Here is a 24,197-nt window from a genome sequence, read left to right on the forward strand (position 1 = left end):
AATATCTTTGCAGTTTTGGAAACGTCAGAGTTTTTCGTTCCAAAGCTGTCAATTGCATGCATAGTCGAGCATCTTTTCGTGACAAAATATCTGGTTTAAAACGGGAACGTTTTTTACCCAAAAATTAAAAGAGCACCCCCCATCTCGAAGAAGTTAAACAAAACAATCACGTAAAAGAGCATAGACCCTCACATGGCTGGTTCTTTACGGTCAAGATGGCCAACCACCTCTCTACCCCCCTCCCCTCTGTCTTTCACACTCATACTGTATGTACAGAAAGAGGAGAGGACAAGAGAAGAGAAGAGGAACTTAGAGAGGGGAACAGAATGAAGGGAATAAATAGTTGCGATGTAGAGGCATTAGCTAAGTTTGAGAGGTACTCCGTGTAACCTCTTAAAGTAGCTGGAGGGGTAGAACTGATGGTGGGGTAAATTAGCATATTCTCTCTTTCTACCACACAGTTAACAGAGCAGCCTCCTCATCGCACTGCTTTAATAGGAACCAAACTACAGCAGAAAGTTTAATTTAGGAATGATAATTAATTCACTTATTCATCAGGCTCCATTTCCTGCAGATTACACACACACACACGTTTTGGTCTTTGGTTAAACTTCCACTAATCTTTCCCACTCAAGTGCTGCACTCAGATATAGTCAATTAAAAACAGCCACTGATAAGAGTGAAATGTTTCAATTCACAACAGTGTAATGTGATCCATTCTCTTCACTAGTGTGGATTTGTAATAACAACAGTTAGCTGAGGAGGGCTGGAGTAATCATGTTTATGAAGAAGTAGAAATGAAGAAATTGTCATTTGTTCATTTTAAAAAGGAACATGTTTAAAGACCGGAGACCATATCACCGCTGCTTTACCGGTCACCCTAGACTCAGAAGGAGCCAAATTGGGGAGAAAATGTGGGGTTGGTACAACAGAAGACAAAAAAAATACAATGGTTTAAATGAGAGGAATAACTGGTGTGCACAGTTCCTAAGCAATTTCAATGCACTTTTAGAACTCAAAGAAAAGTCTTCAACCGGGGTACCTTTTTTAGCTCTCCTAGCTGTGCCATTGAGGAACGACAGCAAGCACACTTGTAGTTGTTTCGTCTGGAACACAACCCTGCTCCCCAGCATCACACAATTACTGTCGTTGTTTACATAATCCAAAAAACGGTCCATTAAAAATCACAATCTGGGGGTCATGTGATTTAAAAGCTTGATCTATTGCCAACACACATGACTAGCTAAGCTATATAAGTACGATCTCAAAGTGTTAGCCTTTCACAAGGCTATTGGTGGTCATATGTTGGTGCGCATAGAAAGGAGTCATGAGTGCATCCAGGTGTGTATGCCGCAGTGAATTTCCTTCACAAACAAACATTGGCTCATTCTGTTCAGAACAACCCAGGGTATGGTGACATGTCATCTTGTAACTGTACATCAAACATAGTGATACTAAATGTTGACACTGTATATATGATTTGGAGATTGGATGTGGACATTTGGACTCACGTGTGTTTGCTTGTACGACATCAAAGCTGTGTTGATTATAATCCTCAATGTCTTTTCTTGCAAAACACATTGAGACATCTTACATTTATAGCATTTCCATCACTCAGACAACAAAAACATTTGCAAAAGTTGCCCAATTAGCGGGAGGGATGGGGGCAACTTCTTGTCAGATGCGGTGCTCAAGTTCAGAACGGCTGTCATTGAGAACCCATACAGCAGAGCCAGAGCTCTGACGCCATGTATAGCATGTTGCTGTACAGCCACTACCTTCCAATTTAAGAGCTTATTACTGCCCAAATCTGCCATGTTTAACCCGTATACGGTTACGAGTGTGCTGTGGAGACCGAGAGAGAGGAGCCACAAAGGAGAAGCAGAGGAAGAACAACAAAAGAGGTAGAGAGAAAGCCAGAGAGGAATGGGTGAGGAAAACAGAGGAGAGAAGGAAAAAGGAAGGAGGAAGCATAGAAAGAAAAATAACTAACAAAAAAGAGAGAAAAAAAGGGTCAAAGAGAGAAAGGAAAGGGGGAATAACAACTGCAGGTTCTGCTGAAGGTGCGATGGTAGGCACTGCGTTGCCACGTTGTCATGGAGACAGTAACCAGGCGAGCGGTTGCTGTGTTAATGGTGTGTGTGAGCAGGAACTCGGCGGCACGCGGCCGTAAATCTGGAGCAAATAAAAAGGAGGCAGCAGGTGCATGCCGTAAATGTGTGTGTGTGTGTATTTACCGTGTGTGTGTGTGTGTGTGTGTTAGAGAATGCTTGTGTGCACAAACATACATGCTTGTGTGGTGTTAATGGTGTGATTCTGTGATCCATTGTTCTGTGATTATGACAGAAAGGACATGGCAAGGGACTGAAAGGACAGAGAGAACACACACAACACATTACTGCACACACACTGCAACATATACGAACTTGCTTTAGTTTTATTCCGAAGTGTGTGAAGAACAAGCATGTTCTCTCTCTTCCTCCCTCCTTCCCTCAGAGCAAGTGTTATTATTTATCACTTTGGAGAGATAATCTGGACTAAACACAGCCCTGGGCACACAGATAAACTCTACGCACACACAAACACACTTTAGTTTTTTTAAACTCCCCACTTTCACACTAAATATGACTATTTTCCTTTTCTCTTGCTCATTCCCCCTTTCTCCCCCACTTTCCATGCCAGGCCCCCTCCCTCCTCCTCTATTCATTGCCTTTACTCTCTGTTATGCTGTTTTAAAGGTAGCCTAACTGAACACAGGGGAGGAGAGGGGAGGGAGAAGGAGACCGGAGAGGGGAGGGAGAAGGAGACCAGAGAGGGGAGGGAGAAGGAGACCGGAGAGGGGAGGGAGAAGGAGACCGGAGAGGGGAGGGAGAAGGAGACCGGAGAGGGGAGGGAGAAGGAGACCGGAGAGGGGAGGGAGAAGGAGACCGGAGAGGGGAGGGAGAAGGAGACCGGAGAGGGGAGGGAGAAGGAGACCGGAGAGGGGAGGGAGAAGGAGACCGGAGAGGGGAGGGAGAAGGAGACCGGAGAGGGGAGGGAGAAGGAGACTGGGCTCTCTGATTAGCTTTTTCCATTCACATCGTCAATACTGACATGTTAAAATCGCCACTTTTGATGACCTATCAGCTCCTAGATATATTATCCTGATGGCTGCAAATATTGAGGTGGCTTATTCTAATGTTTACACTATAATAATGCACCATCGTAGATTTCGCACATCATTGCGCATATATGTTACACAGTAGCCTACAATTACAAAATAGAACTCAATTGAATGGACATTAAATTGATCTCAATATGATTGAAATATATAGGCCTAACCTATACTGTATTCGTCTTTTAATGCAGTCACCTCTGTTTTCGTTTGAAGCATATTTTTATCCTTTGCATGTTTGTAACAATTGCAAAGACATTGGCAACTTTGTATTTGTAGTCAACTTTGTTCTGAAGTTATCGGCGGACACAGAGAGATTATGTTTAGCCAAGATCTTCTGTGTATAAAGTGATGTGGAAGGGCAAAAAAATATTTAACGACGCACTTAGCTGTTCGACGAGTGGTCTGAGGCAGTCCGTAAACAACAAGTATTTTCAAGTGCAACATTAGTAACGATGGTTTGGGGAAACATCTCAGAGATTTAAGTATGCTCCTACGAAGGTTCTTACGATGAACTTAGCCTTGATATGCTTTAGGGAAACCGGGCCCTGATCAAAAGTAGTGCACTATGTAGGGCAGGGGGTACTATTTGAGAAGGTCCAGTCACATACTGTAAATGTCCTAGGTGTCAAAGGTCCGGATGGACATAGTCATTTATCGGCATAGTAACAAATCCCCACCTGGCAACCCATGCAACACCAAACTGTTCACACCCCTATTTTTGGCAGAGATACATTTTAGCAGTTTTAAAGCAAAATTCAAAAGGCACTCGCTGAGCAATCTAATTTGCAGGTGCATGGCAACAATTGAACAAGATGAAGGAAAAAGGAAACCACACACTGCTCTTGATAGTATCACTGATATTTAATAAGCTAACGTATCGGCCTCACCGCCTTTGTCAGAGCTCTTGTGAATAAAAAAAAATGTGCAACCTTATGTAGAACTAGCCTCAGTTTTAAAGCCAATTTCCTGCAATTCTACACGTTTTGCCATGTCTTATGATACCAGAAAAATCTGTAAAAAAAAACAACAATTCACAGCCAAATAAATACTAAGTATTTGACTGGACTGAGAACACCTGTGTGAACAACTAAACCCACCATTTGGGATACAGTGGCCATGTATACCAACATTGATTTACAGTAAAAGAGCCTGATGGGATTCCCAACCCCTTTCCAAAACCATTTCCCATCCCAAAACCCTTTCTATCCCCTTCTTCCCATTTACAATTACATTCCCACCCATAACCAATTCCTTCACATTTCCATACCCAATCTCCTCCACACTGTCTCTCAACACATGGGCCCCCAAGGCATGCGTCCTTTGCTGTACTCCCTGTTCACCCACGACTGCGTGGCTAAGCATGACACAAGCTCCATCATCAAGTTCTGATGACACCATGGTTGTCGACCTGATCACTAAACAACGATGAGTCAGCCTACAGGGAAGAGGTACAGTGCCTTCCAAAAGTATTCATACCCCTTGACTTATTTCACATTTTGATGTGTTACAGCCTGAATTCAAAATGAAAAAAATGTTTTTGATGTGGCCACCACTATGCCTGAAAGTTTGGAGAGTGGTACTCAGTAATGTGTTGCATTGGATTTTTCCTAAACATAACACTTTGTATTCTGGAGAAAAGTTTTTTTTATATATATATTTTTTTACAGTATTATAGTGCCTTGTTGCAAACGTGATGAATTTATTTATTTACATTATTTTAATTGCCAAGAAACTGAAGACCAGCCGTTTCCAGCTACAGTAGTGGACAACAGTAGTGGACAACAGTAGTGGACAAAAATGGACCAAAAACGTGCTTTTCTTTCAAAAACAAGGATATTTCTAAGTGACCCCAAACTTTTGAAAGGTAGTGTATGTGTGGGGTAAAGATATGAGATAGTCCATGCAACTTATTATGTGACTTGTTAAGCACATTTTTGGGCTTGCCATAACAAAAGGGGTTGAATAATTATTGAGGAGTTTTAAAACAATCTCATTCCACTTTCACATGACAGCATATTTTTGGGCTGTGTAGGTTGTTGACAAAATATATAAATGTAATACATTTTAAATTTAGGCTTTAACAACAAAATGTGGAAAAAGTCAACGGGTGAATACTTTCTGAAGGCACTGTAAACTCTCATTGTGGTGCCAGGACAACAACCTCTCCCTCAACCTCAGCAAAACAAAGGAGTTGATTGTTGACTTCAGGAAGCAGGGGAGAGGAGATGCCCCGATCCACATTGACGGGACTGCAGTGGAGAGAGAGTCCTCGATGTACGTATCACTAAGAACTTGATATGGACCAACAACAACACCACTCTTATCAAGAGAGGGCAACAGCACCTCTACTTCCCAAAGCAGCTGAAGAAATTCAGCATGCCTCCTCTCCAAATACTACCACTGCAACATCTAGAACGTCCTGCCTGGCTGCAACGCTGCCTGGTATGGGACCTGCACCGCCCACGACCGCAAGGCCCTCCAGCAAGCTGTGACGACAACCCAGTACATCACTTGGGCCATGCTCCCACCCATTCAGGACATCTACTCAAAACTGTGCCTGAGGAAGTCCCGCAGCATCAAGGACCCTACATACCCCAGCCACAGACTGTTCCCTCCCGATACTTTCTACCCGACAGTAAGGACCAACAGGCCATCAGACTGCTGAAAACTGACCACCTGCACCTTAGCATACATACACTCACTCAGGCACACACATATAATACATTCACACATGTACATATTGTACTATAAATTGCTGAGTGCCTTCCTGTATTTACACTAAATGTTTTATTATATTCTACCCGCGTCATTGACTTTTTATTATATTACTTTATTATTTATTACTGCATTATTGAGAGGGAACCTACAAGCATTCTGTTGGACGTTGTATACCATGTGTATATATGACTAATGAAACGTGAAACTTAAACCCATTCCTAACTCCTTCCCAACCCTTTCCCATCCCATCCCCAGTACCTGAAGGCCTCCAGGACAGTCCTCTCAGGCAGACGAGGAGCCACTCTACTGAAGGCTGTTCTAAAGTCCTCCAGCTTCAGGAAACCACGACCTGCAGAGAAGAGAAAACACAGGTGTAAAAACACAAAACACAAACAGTACGTACACACAGGCATGCATGTGCACACATACGGATGGGCGCACACACACACACACACACACACAAAAAGTGGTAGTGCGAGGGAGAGAGAGAGAAAGAGAGCTGAGTTGGCTGTGGAACAGAGACATCCGGTCTGTCTGAGATAGAGCGACAGTGCCTTCAGAAGGTATTCATACACCTGATCTTATGACACATTTTGTTGTGTTACAGCCTAAATTCAAAATGGATGAAATAGATTTATTTTAATGACAAAGTGAAAAATTGTTTTTGGCAAATGTATTGAAAATGAAATACAGAAATAGCTCATTTGCCTAGGTATTCACACCCCTGAGTCAATACTTTGTAGAATAACCTTTGGCAGCAACTACAACTGTATTTACAACTCTACAAAAGTATTTAAGAGCTTTCCAAAATTGGATTGTGCAACTTTTCCCGATTATTCTTTTCAAAATTCTTCAAGGTCTGTCAAATTGGTTGTTGATCATTGCTAGACAACCAAACACATTTTGTATTTAGGACAAAAAGTGAATTGCTTGCCACATTTTTTTGCAATATTACTTTAGTGCCTTGTTGCAAACAGGATGCATGTTTTTGGAGTATTTTAACAAAAGTTCTGAACCTTTCTATAGTTTCTCCAGATTACAAAGTAGACACATTTTTGCTAATTGTATTATTGATCGATTGACTAAGACTTTCCAAATCACCCAGCAGTGCTATTGTCACACCAGCCTTTGCTTTGGCAACCCCTCTTGTTCATGTTTTCCTGAGAGGAATCTCTCCTACTATTTCCTGAGTACTTTATTATTTTTGCACTTTGGGTTCAGTCCTGCATTGTTGAGTGCTTTAATAAATGTAGTAGTTCTAAACCTGCAACTGTCTCCTGCCTACTCCTCTCAACACTTGTGACAGCTATTTGCAGAGCTCCAGGTAAATGTTGTAATTATTCAGCCATTCCTGAACCTGCGACCAAAAACAAGCAACATATGGACAGTACCAAAACAAATGATCTAATGGTTCTGTCTCTTCTCAGCAAAATCTGCAGAGCTGGGATGGTTGTATCCCCCAGATACTGTACGTAAAATTCTTTGGTTGCAAGAATTTTGTCAAATAAAAGTTTTGAATGTGCCAAGGAATCGGTACATCAAAAATCTCTTCCCAACTATTTTGCCATCTGTATGGCACAGCTGTCCATTTTTTGTTTTTAAATGAAACTGGTATTCTTTTTTATTTATTACAAATTTTCCTTAACCAATTTTGGTCTTTAATGCAGGGCTGACAGAAAAGTTCCTTACCTTCTCCCCCTTCCACTTGCCTCTTCCATTTTTGCGTTTTTTATTATTATTTTATTTAACTAGGCAAGTCAGTTAGAACAAATTCTTAATTACAATGACGGCCTACCGGGAACAGTGGTCTAATTGCCTTGTTCAGGGGCAGAACGACAGATTTTTTTACCTTGTCAGCTCGGGGATTTGATCCAGAAACCTTACAGTTACTGGCCCAATGCTCTAACCACTAGGCTACCTGACACCCCATTTTTGTGGTAATGCTACAATTAGTTGATTGTACTTTTGGATAGAGCAGACATTTTCATATATGTTTTGTTAGCTACATGTGTGACATAACTTTACCAGTCCTATTTATGATATAATTTACTGGCAGCTTTATTAATTAGTACCCGTAAAACAGCAGTCTCAACGTCAAAAGTGAAGAGGCGACTCCGGGATGCTGGCATTCTAGGCAGAGTTCCAGTGTTTGTGTTCTTGCCCATCTTTTCTTTTTATTGGCCAGCCTGAGATATGGCTTTTTCTTTGCAACTCTGCCTAGAAGGCCAGCATCTCGGAGTCGCCTCTTCACTGTTGACGTTGAGACTGCTGTTTTGCAGGTACTATTTAATGAAGCTGCCAGTTGAGGACTTGTAAGGCGTCTGTTTCTCAAACTACGCACTAATGTACTTGTCTTCTTGCTCAGATGTGCACAGGGGCGTCCCACTCCTCTTTCTATTCTGGTTAGAGCCAGTTTGCGCTGTTATGTGAAGGGAGAAGTACACAGCGTTGGATGAGATCTTCAGATCTTCTTGGCAATTTCTCACATGGAATAGCCTTCATTTCTCAGAACAAGAATAGACTGACGTGTTTCAGAAGAAATGTATTTGTTTCTGGCAATTTTGAGCCTGTAATCGAACCCACAAATGCTGATGCTCCAGATTTTTTCTTTCACCTTTATTTAACCAGGTAGGCCAGTTGAAAACAAGTTCTCATTTACAACTGCGATCTGGCCAAGATAAAGCAAAGCAGTGCGACAACAACAAAGTTACACAAACAAATGTACAGGCAATAACACAAAAGAATAATAGAAAAATCTATATACAGGGTGTACAACTATAGAAGAGTAGGGACGTAGGCAATAAATAGGCCCACGAGGTGAAAGTAATTGCAATTTAGCATTAATACTGAAGTGATAGATGTGCAGATGATGATGTGCAAGTAGAGATACCGGGGTGCAAAAGAGCAAGAGGAAAAGTAATAATATGGGGATGAGGTAGTCGGGTGTGCTATTTACAGATTGGCTGTGTACAGGTACAGTGAACAGGTACAGTGATCGGTAAGCTGCTAAAGTTAGTGAGGGAGATATAAGTCTCCAGCTTCAGTGATTTTGCAATTAGTTCCAGTCATTGGCAGGAGAGAACTGGAAAGAAAAGGCGGCCAAAGGAAGTGTTGACTTTGGGGATGACCAGTGCAATATACCTGCTGGAGCCCGTGATCCGGGTGGGTGTTGCTATGGTGACCAGTGAGCTGAGATAAGGCAGGGCTTTACCGAGCAAAGACTTATAGGTGACCTGGAGCTAGTGGGTTTGGTGACGGATATGTAGTGAGGGCCAGCCAATGAGAGCATACAGGTCGCAGCGGTGTGTAGTATATGGTGCTTTGGTGATAACGGATGGCACTGTGATAAAAAGTCACCATTGGCCTCATGGTGAAATCTCTGAGCGGTTTCCTTCTTCTCCGGCAACTGAGTTAGGAAGGACCACTGTACCTTTGTAGTGACTGGGTGGATTGATACACCATGCAAAGTGTAATGAATAACTTCACCATGCTCAAAGGGAATAGGTGCCCTTTTTGCAAGGGTTTGAATACTTTCTGAAGACATATACATTTATAATACTAAGGCACATACATGATGAGTGGGTGTATATATACAATTGTCCGTATCTGGTGTGTCCATTATGTAACCAGTTCTTGCTGTGAGATGTTACCCCACTCTTCCACCAAGGCACCTGCAAGTTCCCGGACATTTCTGGGGGGAATGGCCCTTGCCCTCACCCTCCGTTCCAACAGGTCCCAGACATGCTCAATGTGATTGAGACCCGGGCTCTTCGCTGTCTTACAGGAAATCAGCCATCCTGCTCATTCTGTGTGTGGTGACATTGTCATGCTGGAGGGTCATGTCAGGATGAGCCTGCAGGAAGGGTACCACATGAGGGAGGAGGATGTCTTCCCTGTAACGCACAGCGTTGAGATTGCCTGCAATGACAACAAGCTAAGTCCGATGATGCTGTGACACACCGCCCCAGACCATGACGGACCCTCCACCTCCATATCAATCCCGCTCCAGAGTACAGGCCTCGGTGTAACGCACATTCCTTCGACGATAAATGCAAATCCGACTATCACCCCTGGTGAGACAAAACTGCGACTCATCAGTGAAGAGCACTTTTTGCCAGTTCTGGCTGGTCCAGCGACAGTGATGTCTGGTGAGTACCTGCCTTACAACAGGCCTACAAGCCCTCAGTCCAGCCTCTCTCAGCCTATTGCAGACAGTCTGAGCACTGATGGGGGGATTATGCATTCCTGGTGTAACTCGGGCAGCTGTTGTTGCCATCCTGTACCTGTCCCGCAGGTGTGATGTTCGGATGTACCGATCCTGTGCAGGTGTTGTTACACGTGGTCTGCCACTGCGAGGACGATCAGCTGTCCGTCTCGTCTCCCTGTAGCGCTGTCTTTGGCGTTTTACAGTAAAGACATTGCAATTTATTGCGCTGGCCACATCTGCAGTCCTCATGCCTCCTTGCAGCATGCCTAAGGCATGCTCATTCCCTGGGAATCTTTCTTTTGGTATTTTTCAGAGTCTGTAGACACTCTTACACTCTTAGTGTCCTAAGTTTTCATAACTGTGACCTTAATTGCCTACCTTCTGTAAGCGTCTTGATGACCGTTCCACAGGTGCATGTTCATTAATTGTTTATGGTTCATTGAACAAGCATGGGAAACAGTGTTTAAACCCTTTACAATGAAGATCTGTGAAGTTATTTGGATTTTTACAAATTATCTTTGAAAGACAGTGTCCTGAAAAGGGATGTTTGTGCTGAGTTTGTGTGTGAACACACTATTATTCTAGACCCCAATTATTATCAAGCTGTTGTCAAAAGAGCCAATTAATTATTAATGCAGTCGAGCAGTATGCCATGAATCACACACACACAGACATGCAAACACACACAACACACACAGACATGCAAACACACACACAGACACAGACACACAGTGTCTAGCATCACACCATAAAAAATGCTTTGAGGATGCAGTTTCAGGCAGCCATTAAAGAAACCAGCCGTTGTCACACACAAAGGTCCTCGTCTGTAATGGCGGGTGAGAGGGTTAATGAAGACAGTCCCTGGGCCATTTACTTCAGAGTTAATCATCACGGTCACCTGACACACAGACACTCCCCTGCGGATATAAAACTATGCCAAAAAAATGTTACATTTATGAATTACACTCGTGCTTTCCAACAGAACAAAGAGTGGGAATGATCTTCTACAGAGCGTACACACACACCAGAGGATTAATTTCAGTGTTCTGTTTTTCAGTTTAGATACAAAAGGGAACTAAGTGTGTGTGTGTACAGCGCATTCGGAAAGTATTCAGAACCCTTGACTTTCCACATTTTGCTACATTACATCCTTATTGTAAAATTGAATAAGGCTGCCACTCAAGGACATTCAGAGACTTGTCCCAAAGTCCCTGCATTGTCTTGGATGTGTGGAATGTGTTGTTGGAAGGTGAGCATTCGCCCTAGTCTGAGGTACTGAACACTCTGGAGCAGGTTTTCATCAAGGATCTCTCTGAACTTTGCTCCGTTCATCTTAGCCTCAATTCTGACTAGTCTCCCAGTCCATGCCACTGAAAAACATCCCCAGAGCATGATGCTGCCACCGCCATGCTTCACCGTAGATGGATGGTGCCAGGTTTCCTCCAGACTGGATGGTGCCAAGTTTCCTCCAGACGTGACGCTTAGCATTCAGGCAAAAGCGTTCAATTTTGTTTTCATCAGACCAGAGAATCTGATTTGTCATGGTCTGAGAGTCTTTAAGGGCTTTTTTGACAAACTCAAAGCGGGCTGCCATGTGCCTTTTACTGAGGAGTGGCTTCCGTCTGGCCACTCTACCATAAAGGCCTTATTGGTGAAGTGCTGCAGAGATGGTTTTCCTTCAAGAAGGTTCTCCCATCACCACAGAGGAACTCTAGATCACTGTCAGAGTGACCGTCGGCTTCTCGGTCACCTCCCTGACCAAGGCCCTTCGCCCCAGATTGCTCAGTTTGGCAGGGCAGCCAGCTCTAGGAAGAGTCTTGGTGGTTCCAAACTGCTTCCATTTAAGAATTATGGAGGCCACTGTGTCCTTGGGGATCTTCAATGCTGCAGAAATTTGTTGGTGCCCTTCCCCAGATCCGTACCTCGACACAATCCTCTCTTGGAGCTCCACAGACAATTCCTTTGTCCTCATGGCTTGGTTTTTGCTCTGACATGCACTGTCAACTGTGAGATCTTATATAAACAGGTGTGTGCCTTTCCAAATCATGTCCAATCAATTGAATTTGCCACAGGTGGACTCCCAAGTTGTAGAAGCATGTCAAGGTAGAAGCATCTCAAGGATGATCAATGGAAACAGGATGGACCTGAGTTCAACTTCGAGTCTCATAGCAAAGGGTCTGGACTACTTACATAAATAAGGTATCTGTTTTTCAAGTTTTATACATTTGCAAAAATGTCTAAAAGCCTGTTTGTTATTATGGTGCATTGGTATGTAGATTGGTGTGGAAAAACATTTCTTTAATCAATTTTAGAATAAGGCTGTTTGTAACAAAATGTGAAAAAAGTCAAGGGGTCTGAATACTTTCAGAAGGCATTGTGTGTGTGTGTGTGTGTGTGTGTGTGTGTGTGTGTGTGTGTGTGTGTGTACGTCAAGGCCTAGAGCACCCTCTTCTGGCGAAAGAAAAGCCAAAGAGAAGGGGGATTGAGAGAAGGGGGTGGAGATAGAGATGGATAGATGGAGGAACAGAGAATGAGTGATAGAGAGATGGGAGCAAGACAGAGAGAGATGGAGGGGGGGGTGTACAGTACATACAGTTCACATCAAAGGTGTTGAAGATCTGTCTGGTTTGCTGGTAGTGGTCATCTGATGACAACTTCTTGCCCATGAGACACATAAACATCTCTATACACACCCCTAGAGAGAGATGGGGGTGGAGGGTGGAAAGAGAGAGAGGGAGATAAATAGTCTTCTTCATTTACATGGTGGTAACAGTAACATACATATCACCTTACAAATGCACGCACACACAGAAATGCCAGGCAGAGTGTCTGGCAGTGAATGAAAGCGTGCTGTGTGGGGGCTTCTTCAGCACAAGTCTCGCTCAGGGCTTCAAAAGAAGGTGGAGAAAAGGAGTCAGCGCTGGGGAGAATAGAGCGATAGAGAGAGCAAGAGAGCGAGAGGGAGAACTGGAAAGAGCAGTGCCAAGCTTTCACAGGAAGGGAAGAATAGAGGTGTGTTTGGATGAGGGAGGGTGTCGTGTGTGTGTGTGTGTTTTGAATCTGATTCTGATTCTGTTAGCCGCACGGTGGCCCCTTCCAAAGATCTGTGACTATGACTCACCACATGGCAAGCGTATCCAGCAATCGTGCCTAGCTAATTGAGAGTACTTCATGCACGCACCCTGGTCTCTCACAGACCAACGTCCCCGGTCTCTCACAGACCAACGTCCCCGGTCTCTCACAGACCAACGTCCCCGGTCTCTCACAGACCAACGTCTTGACCATTAGACGAAGATTAAATTATTTTGTGCTGAGGGGGACACTGATTTTGAAGTTGCAGGCAGGGCTAACTCATCACAAGACTATGAGCCTGACTCATGTCCGCTATACTTAGCACACCGGTTAGGGGTGAGAGAAAGAAGGGCAGGTGGAGGCTAAAACTTCCTACAGGACTTCCTATAGGGATAGATTGAAATTGTCAAATAAATCTAACAATACAACCACTCAGAGGACAACACAAGAAAGTTTGAAAACATATTTCCAAATACAAACATAACAGTCCTAGGCTACACAGTAGACCTAGCCTACTAGGCATACTCGGGTTCCCCATGTAACACATAACAAAACAATGCACAGGACAACACTGTCATAGGCTAGAGCAGGACTCCCTTACTAGATAAACAATCTCAGGCTCCTAAACGGAGTTAAGATGATGCTCATATCTCGCAAAAGGTTAATGGCTCGAAAGTGTTCGGGTAAGAAAATGGCATCATCAGCAGAAAATTAGTTAGTAATGGTAAACATAAAAAATGTAAGTTGACAATAAAAACAAAACAAAACCAGTTACGATTTCGTTGGCAGCTCAGACCTTTAGCTAAACTGTTTTTTCAGCTAGCTAAGTCAATAGATAGAGCCTGTCAGCTGTAATCTGCAAATTGCGATTTAACATTCTAAACCTAACTGCTCTTTATCCAGTTAGCTAGTGTTACTAGCTAGCCAGCCAGTTTGTTACTAGCTAGCCAGCCAGCCATCAGCATAGTGCTAAAATATCATATGGCAAAAATTGAAGGCACTATGTGCCTGCTTTCCGTGTTGTAGCACACAAGCACGCAACCTAAGATCAGGGCCGGTCGGAATAGACTCGCTATCTTACATAAGACAATGGTAGAACACAGTATTGGTAGTTAGTTTCTTGCCAACGGCCTCTGTTTAACCCCTATGAGGGGCTGTGCTTTAAATGAGCCACAGAGAGAGACAGTCTAGCCAAGCCCACACCCACACTGCCTGGCCCCATTCACTCTTAGCCAGCCACACACATTCTTGATCTCTCCCTCTAGTTAGCCACCCACTCTGTCTCTTCCCACCATCACCACCAATTTACTAATCATACCACATCCAGAGGAGCCGTTTAATTCATTGCTCTCTCTCTCTTCCGCTCTTTTCCCGCTCGCTCTCTCCCAGAAAATGTAAAGGATGGTGAAATATTTAATTGCATCAACCATGCCACTATCTAAATTCTTTCCCTTCACCCCCCTTTACCCTCAATCCCTCCCTCGTTTTCTCTTACTGGGCAATGTACAGATTACAATTTAGCTCCTGGCTTTAAAAACAAAAAGAGAAATGACTTCCTAATCTTTAACCGTTTAACATCTTCCTTCAATAGCCCCGTATCTGTCTAGTCAGCCACCTTCTCATCTCCACTCTCTCTATCCCCCTCCCGTCTGCATGTCAAGAAGCCCCCAGTTAAAGCGTTGGCCGCATGTCGTCACAATAACAATTACACTGCACCGCAAGCCTTTTGTGAGGCATTCTTTTAATTACTGGAAATGTGTAAAACGATTACACCCAATCTAAATCAAGCGTTCCCTCTTGTTTTATCTCGTTTCCTTCCATTTCACCAGGATGGATTGGAATGATACACTGAATAGGTTGCTTTGTTTGGTTTTGTCTTCCACCATCCCATTTTAAATGGAGATAGCGGCTAAATGCTGCACGGTGGATGTTTTGCTGTGTGTGTGTGCTTACACATCAGCATGGGTCCCCCTACTTTGCGTCTCAGTTGGAGGGCTGCCTGTCGTGGCCATAAGTGGTATTGTGATGAACAGCGTATGAAACTGTAATGACGTCTAAACTGCGGGCACGCTATAAATTAATCTAAAAAAGCCATTGAGGCTGTCAGAGGATAGCTGCAGGCAGGCACTCGTGTATGTCTGTCTGTGAGTGAGTGAGGTTGAGCAACTCGTCTCAAATTAAATACGGTCTGCGATGGCTGTTCTCAAATTAAATATGGTCTGCGATGGCTGTTCAGAGGCTATATCCTGTGGCTATATCTTCCACTTGTTCATCAAAACACACACACATATATATATTGGAGTGCTCCCGTTCAGCACGACTGGACGTGGGAAGATAGAGTCACCATCATATTTACGTAAATCGACACATCAAGGATATACAGTATGAGCTAAAAGTGCGGATGGTGTACATATTTTCTAATTTTTGAGTGCTCGTATGACACACACACACACATACAGTAATATGTACTCATTCTGTCACAACAGCATTGTGCTTGTTGGAGAACTGAGAACGGTTCCTGGTACGGTCAGACTTACCTGGTGAATCTTTTGCCTGGGCTTGATCCATTAACATGTTGGTTTCAGACTGCAACATACAAGCAAGCACAAGGAAATTAAAGACTGACCTGATAGATGACAGAGGAAATGTAATCTACTTGAAATGAAGTGTTAATAATTTTTCTAAGAGATCCCATTTTATATTTATCAGTGTAGTTTTTGTGAAGTGATTATCATGCAAATTAGCCAGGTCACAAAGGAAGGTTAGAGAATACTTTTAAAAACGAACTAAAACTAAGTACACCGGCGCCATCTTGTGGAATTAAATTAACATTGCTTCACTGCTCCTCAAATTCAACGAGGCTGGACACAACCACACCACTGTAGCTCTGGTCCATTATTGCGTGACACGAGGTAACTCGTTGTCTTCGTGCGATGGACCAGAACTAGCACAACTGTACATGGGGGGTCTACACCGTATGAAAGTGGTACTTCCGGTTGTCTCGCTAAGAATTGGCGTAACTTCTTCGAGATAGGGGGCGCTCTTAATTTTTGGATAAAAAACCCTTCCCGTTTTAAACAAGATATTTTGTCACGAAAAGATGCTCGACTATGCATGTAATTGACAGCTTTGGAAAGAGAAAAAACTCTGACGTTTCCAAAACTGCAAAGATATTATCTGTGAGTGCCCCAGAACTAATGCTACAGGCGAAACCAAAATGAAGTTTCATACAGGAAATGACCCACATTCTGAAGGCGCTGTGTTCCAATGTCTCCTTATATGGCTGTGAATGCGCCAGGAATGAGCCTGCCCTTTCTGTCGTTTCTCCAAGGTGTCTGCAGCATTGTGACGTATTTGTAGGCATATCATTGGAAGATTGACCATAAGAGACTACATTTACCAGGTGTCCGCCCGGTGTCCTGTGTCAAAATTATTGCGTAATCTCTAGGTCCATGCGTGTTCCATTTCTTCAGAAGACAAAGGCAACTGCCACGAAGGAGGGCTTTGTACAAAGGAGTGTGTAGTTTCAGTGGTACAAGTGTGTTTCAAATGGTGGGGATGACCATGTTGCTGGGGATCAGAAATGTCCTGTGCGAGTGAGACAGGTTGAGTTTGCCAGGGTGAGAGCAGTGCAGAAAGTGTCAAATGCTGGGGGGCAAAGGGTGAGGGAACCTGAGAGAATCCCTGTGAGTAGTAGGCCAGTACAAAGTGAACAGAACAATGTGCTTTTAGGGAGGTTACCATGGTCATTAATTGTACTGCACAGATGGAAAGGAAATCCCAGAAGATTGGTCTGGTAGTAGCAGCAGCTTAGAAGTGTTTGTGTGTCAGAGGAACTACAGGGGGTTTGAGAGAAGGGGCCAAAGTAGTGGGGAGTTTGTTGGGGATAGGGGTGTATATCTAGGGTCAGATGGTGGTGCCATTTCTTATTTTCCATTTGTGAACAAAACGTGCACCCTTTCAGTTTGTTTGCCAGCTCATAGAAGTGGTAGGATAAGAAAATCTGCTTCCAAATGGAGATGGCCTCAATGGCGCTGCCCATGCTCTCAGATGCCATAACGGAACAGATACAATGATGCAATGGCTGTCTAAGTCTATGATAACATCTAGTTTCTACTACCTTTGATGGTTTATATCCAAACAGCATGACCACCGCCATTTTTAAGTCTTCTCTGTTCAGGTAGCCTTTCTTGTCCGTGTCACACAGCTCATAAACCTTTGGAGGAAATACATTGTCATGTTACAAAAACGTCTACCTTGTAGGGGCAAGAGAGAGGGGGGATGGGGTGTAATCAATGATGTGTGTGTGTGTGTGAATATGTATATATATATATATATCACACACACACACACATATATGTATACACATATACAGTGAGGCAAAAAACAGTCAGCCACCAATTGTGCAAGTTCTCCCACTTAAAAAAATGAGAGAGGCCTGTAATTTTCATCATAGGTACACTTCAACTATGACAGACAAAATTAGAATGAAAGAAAATCCAGAAAATCACATTGTAGGATTTCTTGATTTATTTGCAAATTATGGTGGAAAATAAGTATTATAACTATGATGACTCTTTTTTTTCTACTTTCCCCCTTCTGATGACCAGGTGGCGAATCGCATCTCTGCATGTCTGGCAGGCATATCAGTGTGGATGACGGATCACCACCTCAAGCTGAACTTCGGCAAGACGGAGCTGCTCTTCCTCCCGGGGAAGGACTGCCCGTTCCATGATCTCGCCATCACGGTTGACAACTCCATTGTGTCCTCCTCCCAGAGCGCTAAGAACCTTGGCGTGATCCTGGACAACACCCTGTCGTTCTCAACTAACATCAAGGCGGTGGCCCGTTCCTGTAGGTTCATGCTCTACAACATCCGCAGAGTACGACCCTGCCTCACACAGGAAGCGGCACAGGTCCTAATCCAGGCACTTGTCATCTCCCGTCTGGATTACTGCAACTCGCTGTTGGCTGGGCTCCCTGCCTGTGCCATTAAACCCCTACAACTCATCCAGAACGCCGCAGCCCGTCTGGTGTTCAACCTTCCCAAGTTCTCTCACGTCACCCTGCTCCTCCGCTCTCTCCACTGGCTTCCAGTTGAAGCTCGCATCCGCTACAAGACCATGGTGCTTGCCTACGGAGCTGTGAGGGGAACGGCACCTCAGTACCTCCAGGCTCTGATCAGGCCCTACACCCAAATAAGGGCACTGCGTTCATCCACCTCTGGCCTGCTCGCCTCCCTACCACTGAGGAAGTACAGTTCCCGCTCAGCCCAGTCAAAACTGTTCGCTGCTCTGGCTCCCCAATGGTGGAACAAACTCCCTCACGACGCCAGGACAGCGGAGTCAATCACCACCTTCCGGAGACACCTGAAACCCCACCTCTTTAAGGAATACCTAGGATAGGATAAAGTAATCCTTCTCACCCCCCCTTAAAATATGTAGATGCACTATTGTAAAGTGGCTGTTCCACTGGATGTCATAAGGTGAATGCACCAATTTGTAAGTCGCTCTGGATAAGAGCGTCTGCTAAATGACTTAAATGTAAATGTAAATGATGAAAATGACAGGCCTCTCATCTTTTTAAGTGGGAGAACTTGCACAATTGGTGGCTTGACTAAATACTTTTTTGCCCTACTGTATACATACATACATACACACGATTTATATACACTGAGTGTACAAAACATTATAATCACATTCCTAATATTGAGTTGCATGCCTTTTTGCACTCAGAACAGCAGTAATTTTCTGTGGCATGGACCACAAGGAGTCGAAAGCGTTCCCCTGGGATAAAGGCCCATGTTGACTCCAATGCTTCCCACAGTTCTGTCAAGTTGGCTGGATGTCCTTGGGTGGTTGACAATTCTTGATACACACGGGAAACTGTTGAGCGTGAAAAACCAAGCAGCATTGCAGTTCTTGACACACTCAAACCGGTGCGCCTGGCACCTACTACCATACCCTTTTCAAACGACAAATAAATAAAAATGCCCAATCCCCTCTGAATGGCTGGCACACACGTCTCAATTGTCTCAAGGCTTAAAAATCCTGCTTTAACCGGTCTCCTTCCCTTCATTTATACTGACTGGAGTGGATTTAACAGGTGACATCAATAAAGGATCATAGACTGACCAGGTGAAAGCTATGTCATGGAAAGAACAGGTGATCCAAATTTTTTGTACAGTCAGTGTATACAGATCATTGGTATATACCCATCATTGGTTGTAATCCAAAGTCTGCCCTTTCGAAAAAAGACTAGTCAGAGTGCAGTATAAATGCAATATGCTGAAAATACTGCGTCCAAAATATATATTTTTTTTACTGCAGTTACATGTAATGATAATTAATTCTGCAATTACTGCGCCCAAAATACCAGTCGATAGCAATTACCGCACTTTTACTGCCGTTTCAAAGCCGCAATCTTTTTCTGCAAGGGTGGCAGCAGTAGGTTATAGTAATAATGGACTAAAGAAGCCTAACATTGCTCGTTATAGTCCAAGGACCTTACATGTTCTGTTTAACTGCGGTACGGTTCTAGAAACATAAATCCCTCTACCCTCATATCAAATCAAAATAATTTCACAAATGCAAAAAAAACACTTACTGTACCCTGTTTTAACCGGTTTGAAACACAGTTGCAGCCAATGTTCCGTTCCCTCTACTAGCAAATAATATGAACAAATATGCACATTTGGCTACATGTAGCTCTCGCTTTGATCTCAAAACAAGTGCACACTCACAACCAATCATGCTGTAAATACAGTCCAGTTCAAAGTGAATGGCACAGATCCATATATTGTAATGGTCTATTTGCATATAGGGATACTGCAGCTCTGATTGGTTATGCTACGCTGGTTGGTAGAGTATGGGCTGAGTCGTACATGTCAATGTAATTAGAATCCTACTCCGGTGTGCTCCGCCTACAAGAAAAATCTCTTTCATAGATAGTTTGGTTTGGTATGTTGCATTGAAAGTGGCTAATATTGGCAATTTCCACAGTTGAAGGAAACATTGATAGTGTTAACTAAAGGGGAAAACTAGAACGTCGAGTGTAGTTCAATCTCGTGCTTCTCTGCGTGGGCTGATATTTCTTCTGCGCGGCAGTCCCGTGGAGCTAGATTGAACATTGGTTGCAATTGGTTGCAACTGACAGTATGTTTCAGTGACAAGTTTTGTTGAGTCTGTCCGACCTCTTCCGTTTACACACTGGAGTTCGGAGATGCAGATAGAGTGGACTACCTGTGCTAGTTAGCAGTCTTCCGTCTTTTTTCTGTAAACAAGCGCTGTAACATATGGCTTTGCGGGAACCCTAACCCTATTAAAGGGTCCCTCTCCGGAGTCGCAGTGATGGGACAAGACTAACTACCAATTGGATGTCTTGAAATTGGGGATAAAAGTACCAAAATTAAATAAAAGAACAGCTAAGAGATGCACAAAAACAATATAACATTATATAAAAACACATAAAATAAGGGCTGTGTTTCGTGTAGGCTTACCCTAGTGTGACGTTTTGATAAACACGTAAATCTCTCAGACAAGGTGACTTATCAATATATTATATTTAATATTTTAGATTTAATTTAAAACCTGTGCAAGACAGTTCAAAGAATTTTCCATTTAATAGAAATGTTGCCAATTTATTAGATGCTACATTTATTTAACATTAGATAGGTAATCAAGAGAATCTTACCTTTGACTCACTTCGGATCATCACGGCATTTGTAGTACTTTATGATAGCCACATTAGCAGCTAATTAGCATTTCATTATTGGGAGGGGGGGGTTAAATACAGGCGAATATACACTATATGAACAAAAGTATGTGGACACCTGCTCGTCGAACATCTCAATCCAACATCATGGGCATTAATATATAACATTGATGTTGGAAAATTGCTGCAGGAACTTGCTTTTATTCAGCCACAAGAGCATTAGTGAGGTCATTAACTGTTCAGCAGTCTTATGGCTTGGGGGTGGAAGCTGTTAAGAAGCCTTTTGGACATAGACTTGAGGCTCTGGTACCGCTTGCCATGCGGTAGAAGAGAGAACAGTCTATGACTTGGGTAACTGGAGTGAGGTCGGGGACTTATGTTGGGCGATTAGTATTTTGCTCTCGGAGCGTTCAAAGTACACACTGGACGTTCTGGCAGAGGAGTAGGGTTGATCCGAGCATTTAACGCCAGTCAAGCACTCGAGCTAACTGGCTAACGTTGGCTAGCTACTTCCCAACACAAATGAGAGAACACTTCACTCTGACCATTTTACTCGCCCTCGTATAGCTGGTTAGGCTGTAATTAGAGCACTGTATCCAGAGCATTGGTGACTAACTGTGCTGCTGGCAACAATTTAATTAAGCTTTTTTTGCCGACTTTTACTGACACCGGCCATATTCAACAGGTGATGAGCGTTTGTAAATTCATCAGTTATTCGGCATGAGAGTGCTCTGAAATCGGAGTAGATAGCCAGAATGAACAATGTCCATTGTTGTTGAATGATGTGAATAATAAAGACAATAAACATTGGGTAATTAGTTAGTTAACAATACTGGCTGGCAAGTTCGATATATTAGTAGCCAACTAACGCTAGGTAACTAGCTAACATACCAGTACATACTGCTGTAATGCTATGCGGTTCGTTATAATAGTGTAGCTAATAAATTGTCAGCCAACATAACATGTAACGTAACTTAGTTGAAAAGTCATTACTTTATTACATTGCTCACATTTTAACATGTCACAATTAGTTAAAGCAATGAATTTGTATCCACTCTCATTTAGCATATTTTCCTCCAATCTGAAAACGTGAAGCCACGCCCATTTTCTGAAGAATTACATTATGGTCCCTAAAAGCACAGACAGTGTCCACTGCATGTATACTTTGTATTTTGGCGAATTTAGTATGACATCCAGGAACTTTTTGGCATACTAACTATATCCATACTTTGACCAATAAGCATACTATATACTCAATTCATATCACAAATAGTGCAGTTAGTATGAGCATTTGAACACAGCTCAAATTTGTTTCTAGTAATCTCTCCTCCTTCAGGGGCTTCTTCTTTGGACTTTATATGGCCATTGGCAACCAATTTTAAGGTGCATTACCACCACCAACTGGATTGGAGTGTGGACCTCAGTTCATCTTACATTATAAACTGGGTGGTTTGAGCACTGAATGTTGATTGGCTGACAGCTGTAGTATATCAGACCATATACCACGGGTATGACAAAACATTTATTTTTACTGCTCTAATTATTTTGGTAACCAGTTTATAATAGCAATAAGCCACCTCGGGGGTTTGTGGTATATGGCCAATATACCACACCTAAGGGCTGTATACAGGCACTATGCGTTGCATCGTGCATAAGAACATCCCTTAGCCATGGTATATTGGCAATATACCACACACCCTCGTGCTCTATTGTTAATAACCCACATGAGTATATGCTCCTAAAAACCCATGAGGAGATGGGAGAGGCGGGACTTGCAGCGTGTGAAGCGTCACTAGAAACAAGTTGTTTTAGCACCTGGCTACAAGACGTGCGCAAGCAGTGTGGGTGCAATGTGTGTGTAAATGTATTTTGCACACGACGGGCGATGTAATATGTTGACCACACCGGACGTAAATGTACATATACATGTTATTCAATCATTGCACCCACACTGCTTGCAGAGCATCTGCATGGCCAGGCACTAAAATAGAATGGGTTCTATTTGTGACTCTCAATGCGCTGCAAGTCTGGCTTCTCCCATCTACTCATTGGTTTTCAGGAGCATATACCCACATGGGTGATTGAAAAATGAACTTAGGTCCACACTCCAATCGGTTGCTATAATGCACCTAAAGTTGGTTGCCAACCACCATATAAAGTCCAAAATAAAAAGAAGCAGCCTGAAGGAAGGAGGAGAGATGACTAGAAACAAATTTGGTTTGCCGTTTTATCTGTGGATTAATTGTTGGAGTAGAGGACCTTGTGCATCTCAGGTAAAATAAACAACCCAATGTTTATCTCCCAGGACAAATGAGCTAGCAAAAGCAAGCTAGCTCGCTAAATTGCCATAAATGTTTAATGCTTTTCGACTTGTCCCGAAATTAATATAATTGGTTCTGAGTTTGTTTTGATATTTCAAACTGCATGTCCTGATAGCATCTGGTGTGGGTGGACAAAATCAACATGCGTGTGCGGTCTGGTCAGCATGTAAAAGATTAGCCATGTAACGTTAGTGTCTCTCACCTGTGAACTGAACTCTTGCTTGCCTTGGTATCCCGGACCCTCTGGTCTCTGAACACGAATGATACTAGTGTAGACGGAAATTATGGGATGTGCTTTTACAGAACTTGACATGGTAATAATACGGTACATTGGGTAAACTTCGGTACCCTAAACTGTACTCCCACACAAGGGCCAGTCAATTACGGAGCCATTCTGCCTCTTATCAGACAACCGCAAAAAAAAACAGTTACCTACAGTAGAGTCTAGCTAACGTTAGTTCTTACCGTTTCAAACTTCTTCTTGTCGATGTCGGTGATTTCTCTTTGTTTTCTGGCAAAATGTGTTAGAGAACACATTTCCATGTTGATAGATTGCGCAGAGGAAAAGTTAAGTTTCCTTGGAGACCGTATGAGCTCAACGGTTGGTTACCTGTTCTTCTTCTTTGGTATCATGGTGTTCGCACATTTTGTTTGTGCATGCTGCCACCTACTGTGCGGTAGTGTGTGGCCAATCACGTTACATTTTGGTTTACCTGTTTGATAGTGGTGGAAAAAGAACCACCCGCTAAACCTGAATAGTGTAGGGCAGCAGATCTAGGCATTAGGTTTACGCATTAGGTTTGGCCTAATAGTCAACATAGAACAACATAATTAGCAGCCCCATTCATTGCCCTACACTACATATTAAACACAATTAACACATCTGATTAGTAGGCTATATAATCAGTTCAATGTCAATAACATATCCTAATATTTTCAGTCTGATTACGCTGATAAAATCACATGTCTCTATTAAATTCGTTTTTTTGGATTTCTTTGTCCGTTGATT

The 24,197-nt window shown here is 43.0% G+C and overlaps 1 protein-coding gene across 3 annotated transcripts in view; it reads right to left on the bottom strand.

Moving 5' to 3' along the window:
* Window positions 1-23,793, bottom strand: part of efcab11 (EF-hand calcium binding domain 11) — a 61,508-nt gene extending 37,715 nt beyond the window's left edge. For 2 of the 3 annotated variants that reach the window (XM_046309566.1, XM_046309567.1), the window contains exons 1-5: window positions 23,654-23,793; window positions 17,275-17,370; window positions 15,692-15,740; window positions 12,676-12,777; window positions 6,134-6,224 (exon numbers count right to left, since the gene is read on the bottom strand). In XM_046309566.1, coding sequence (XP_046165522.1) covers window positions 6,134-6,224; window positions 12,676-12,777; window positions 15,692-15,740; window positions 17,275-17,370; window positions 23,654-23,731 — 416 coding nt within the window. In that variant the 5' untranslated portion in view covers window positions 23,732-23,793. The remainder of the gene's footprint in view (window positions 1-6,133; window positions 6,225-12,675; window positions 12,778-15,691; window positions 15,741-17,274; window positions 17,371-23,653) is intronic. The other variant, XM_046309568.1, reaches the window with a different exon arrangement.
* Between the last annotated feature and the right edge of the window lie 404 nt (window positions 23,794-24,197).

The sequence above is a fragment of the Oncorhynchus gorbuscha genome, linkage group LG17 (assembly GCF_021184085.1).
Source record: "Oncorhynchus gorbuscha isolate QuinsamMale2020 ecotype Even-year linkage group LG17, OgorEven_v1.0, whole genome shotgun sequence".
NCBI classification, from domain to species: Eukaryota; Metazoa; Chordata; class Actinopteri; order Salmoniformes; family Salmonidae; genus Oncorhynchus; species Oncorhynchus gorbuscha.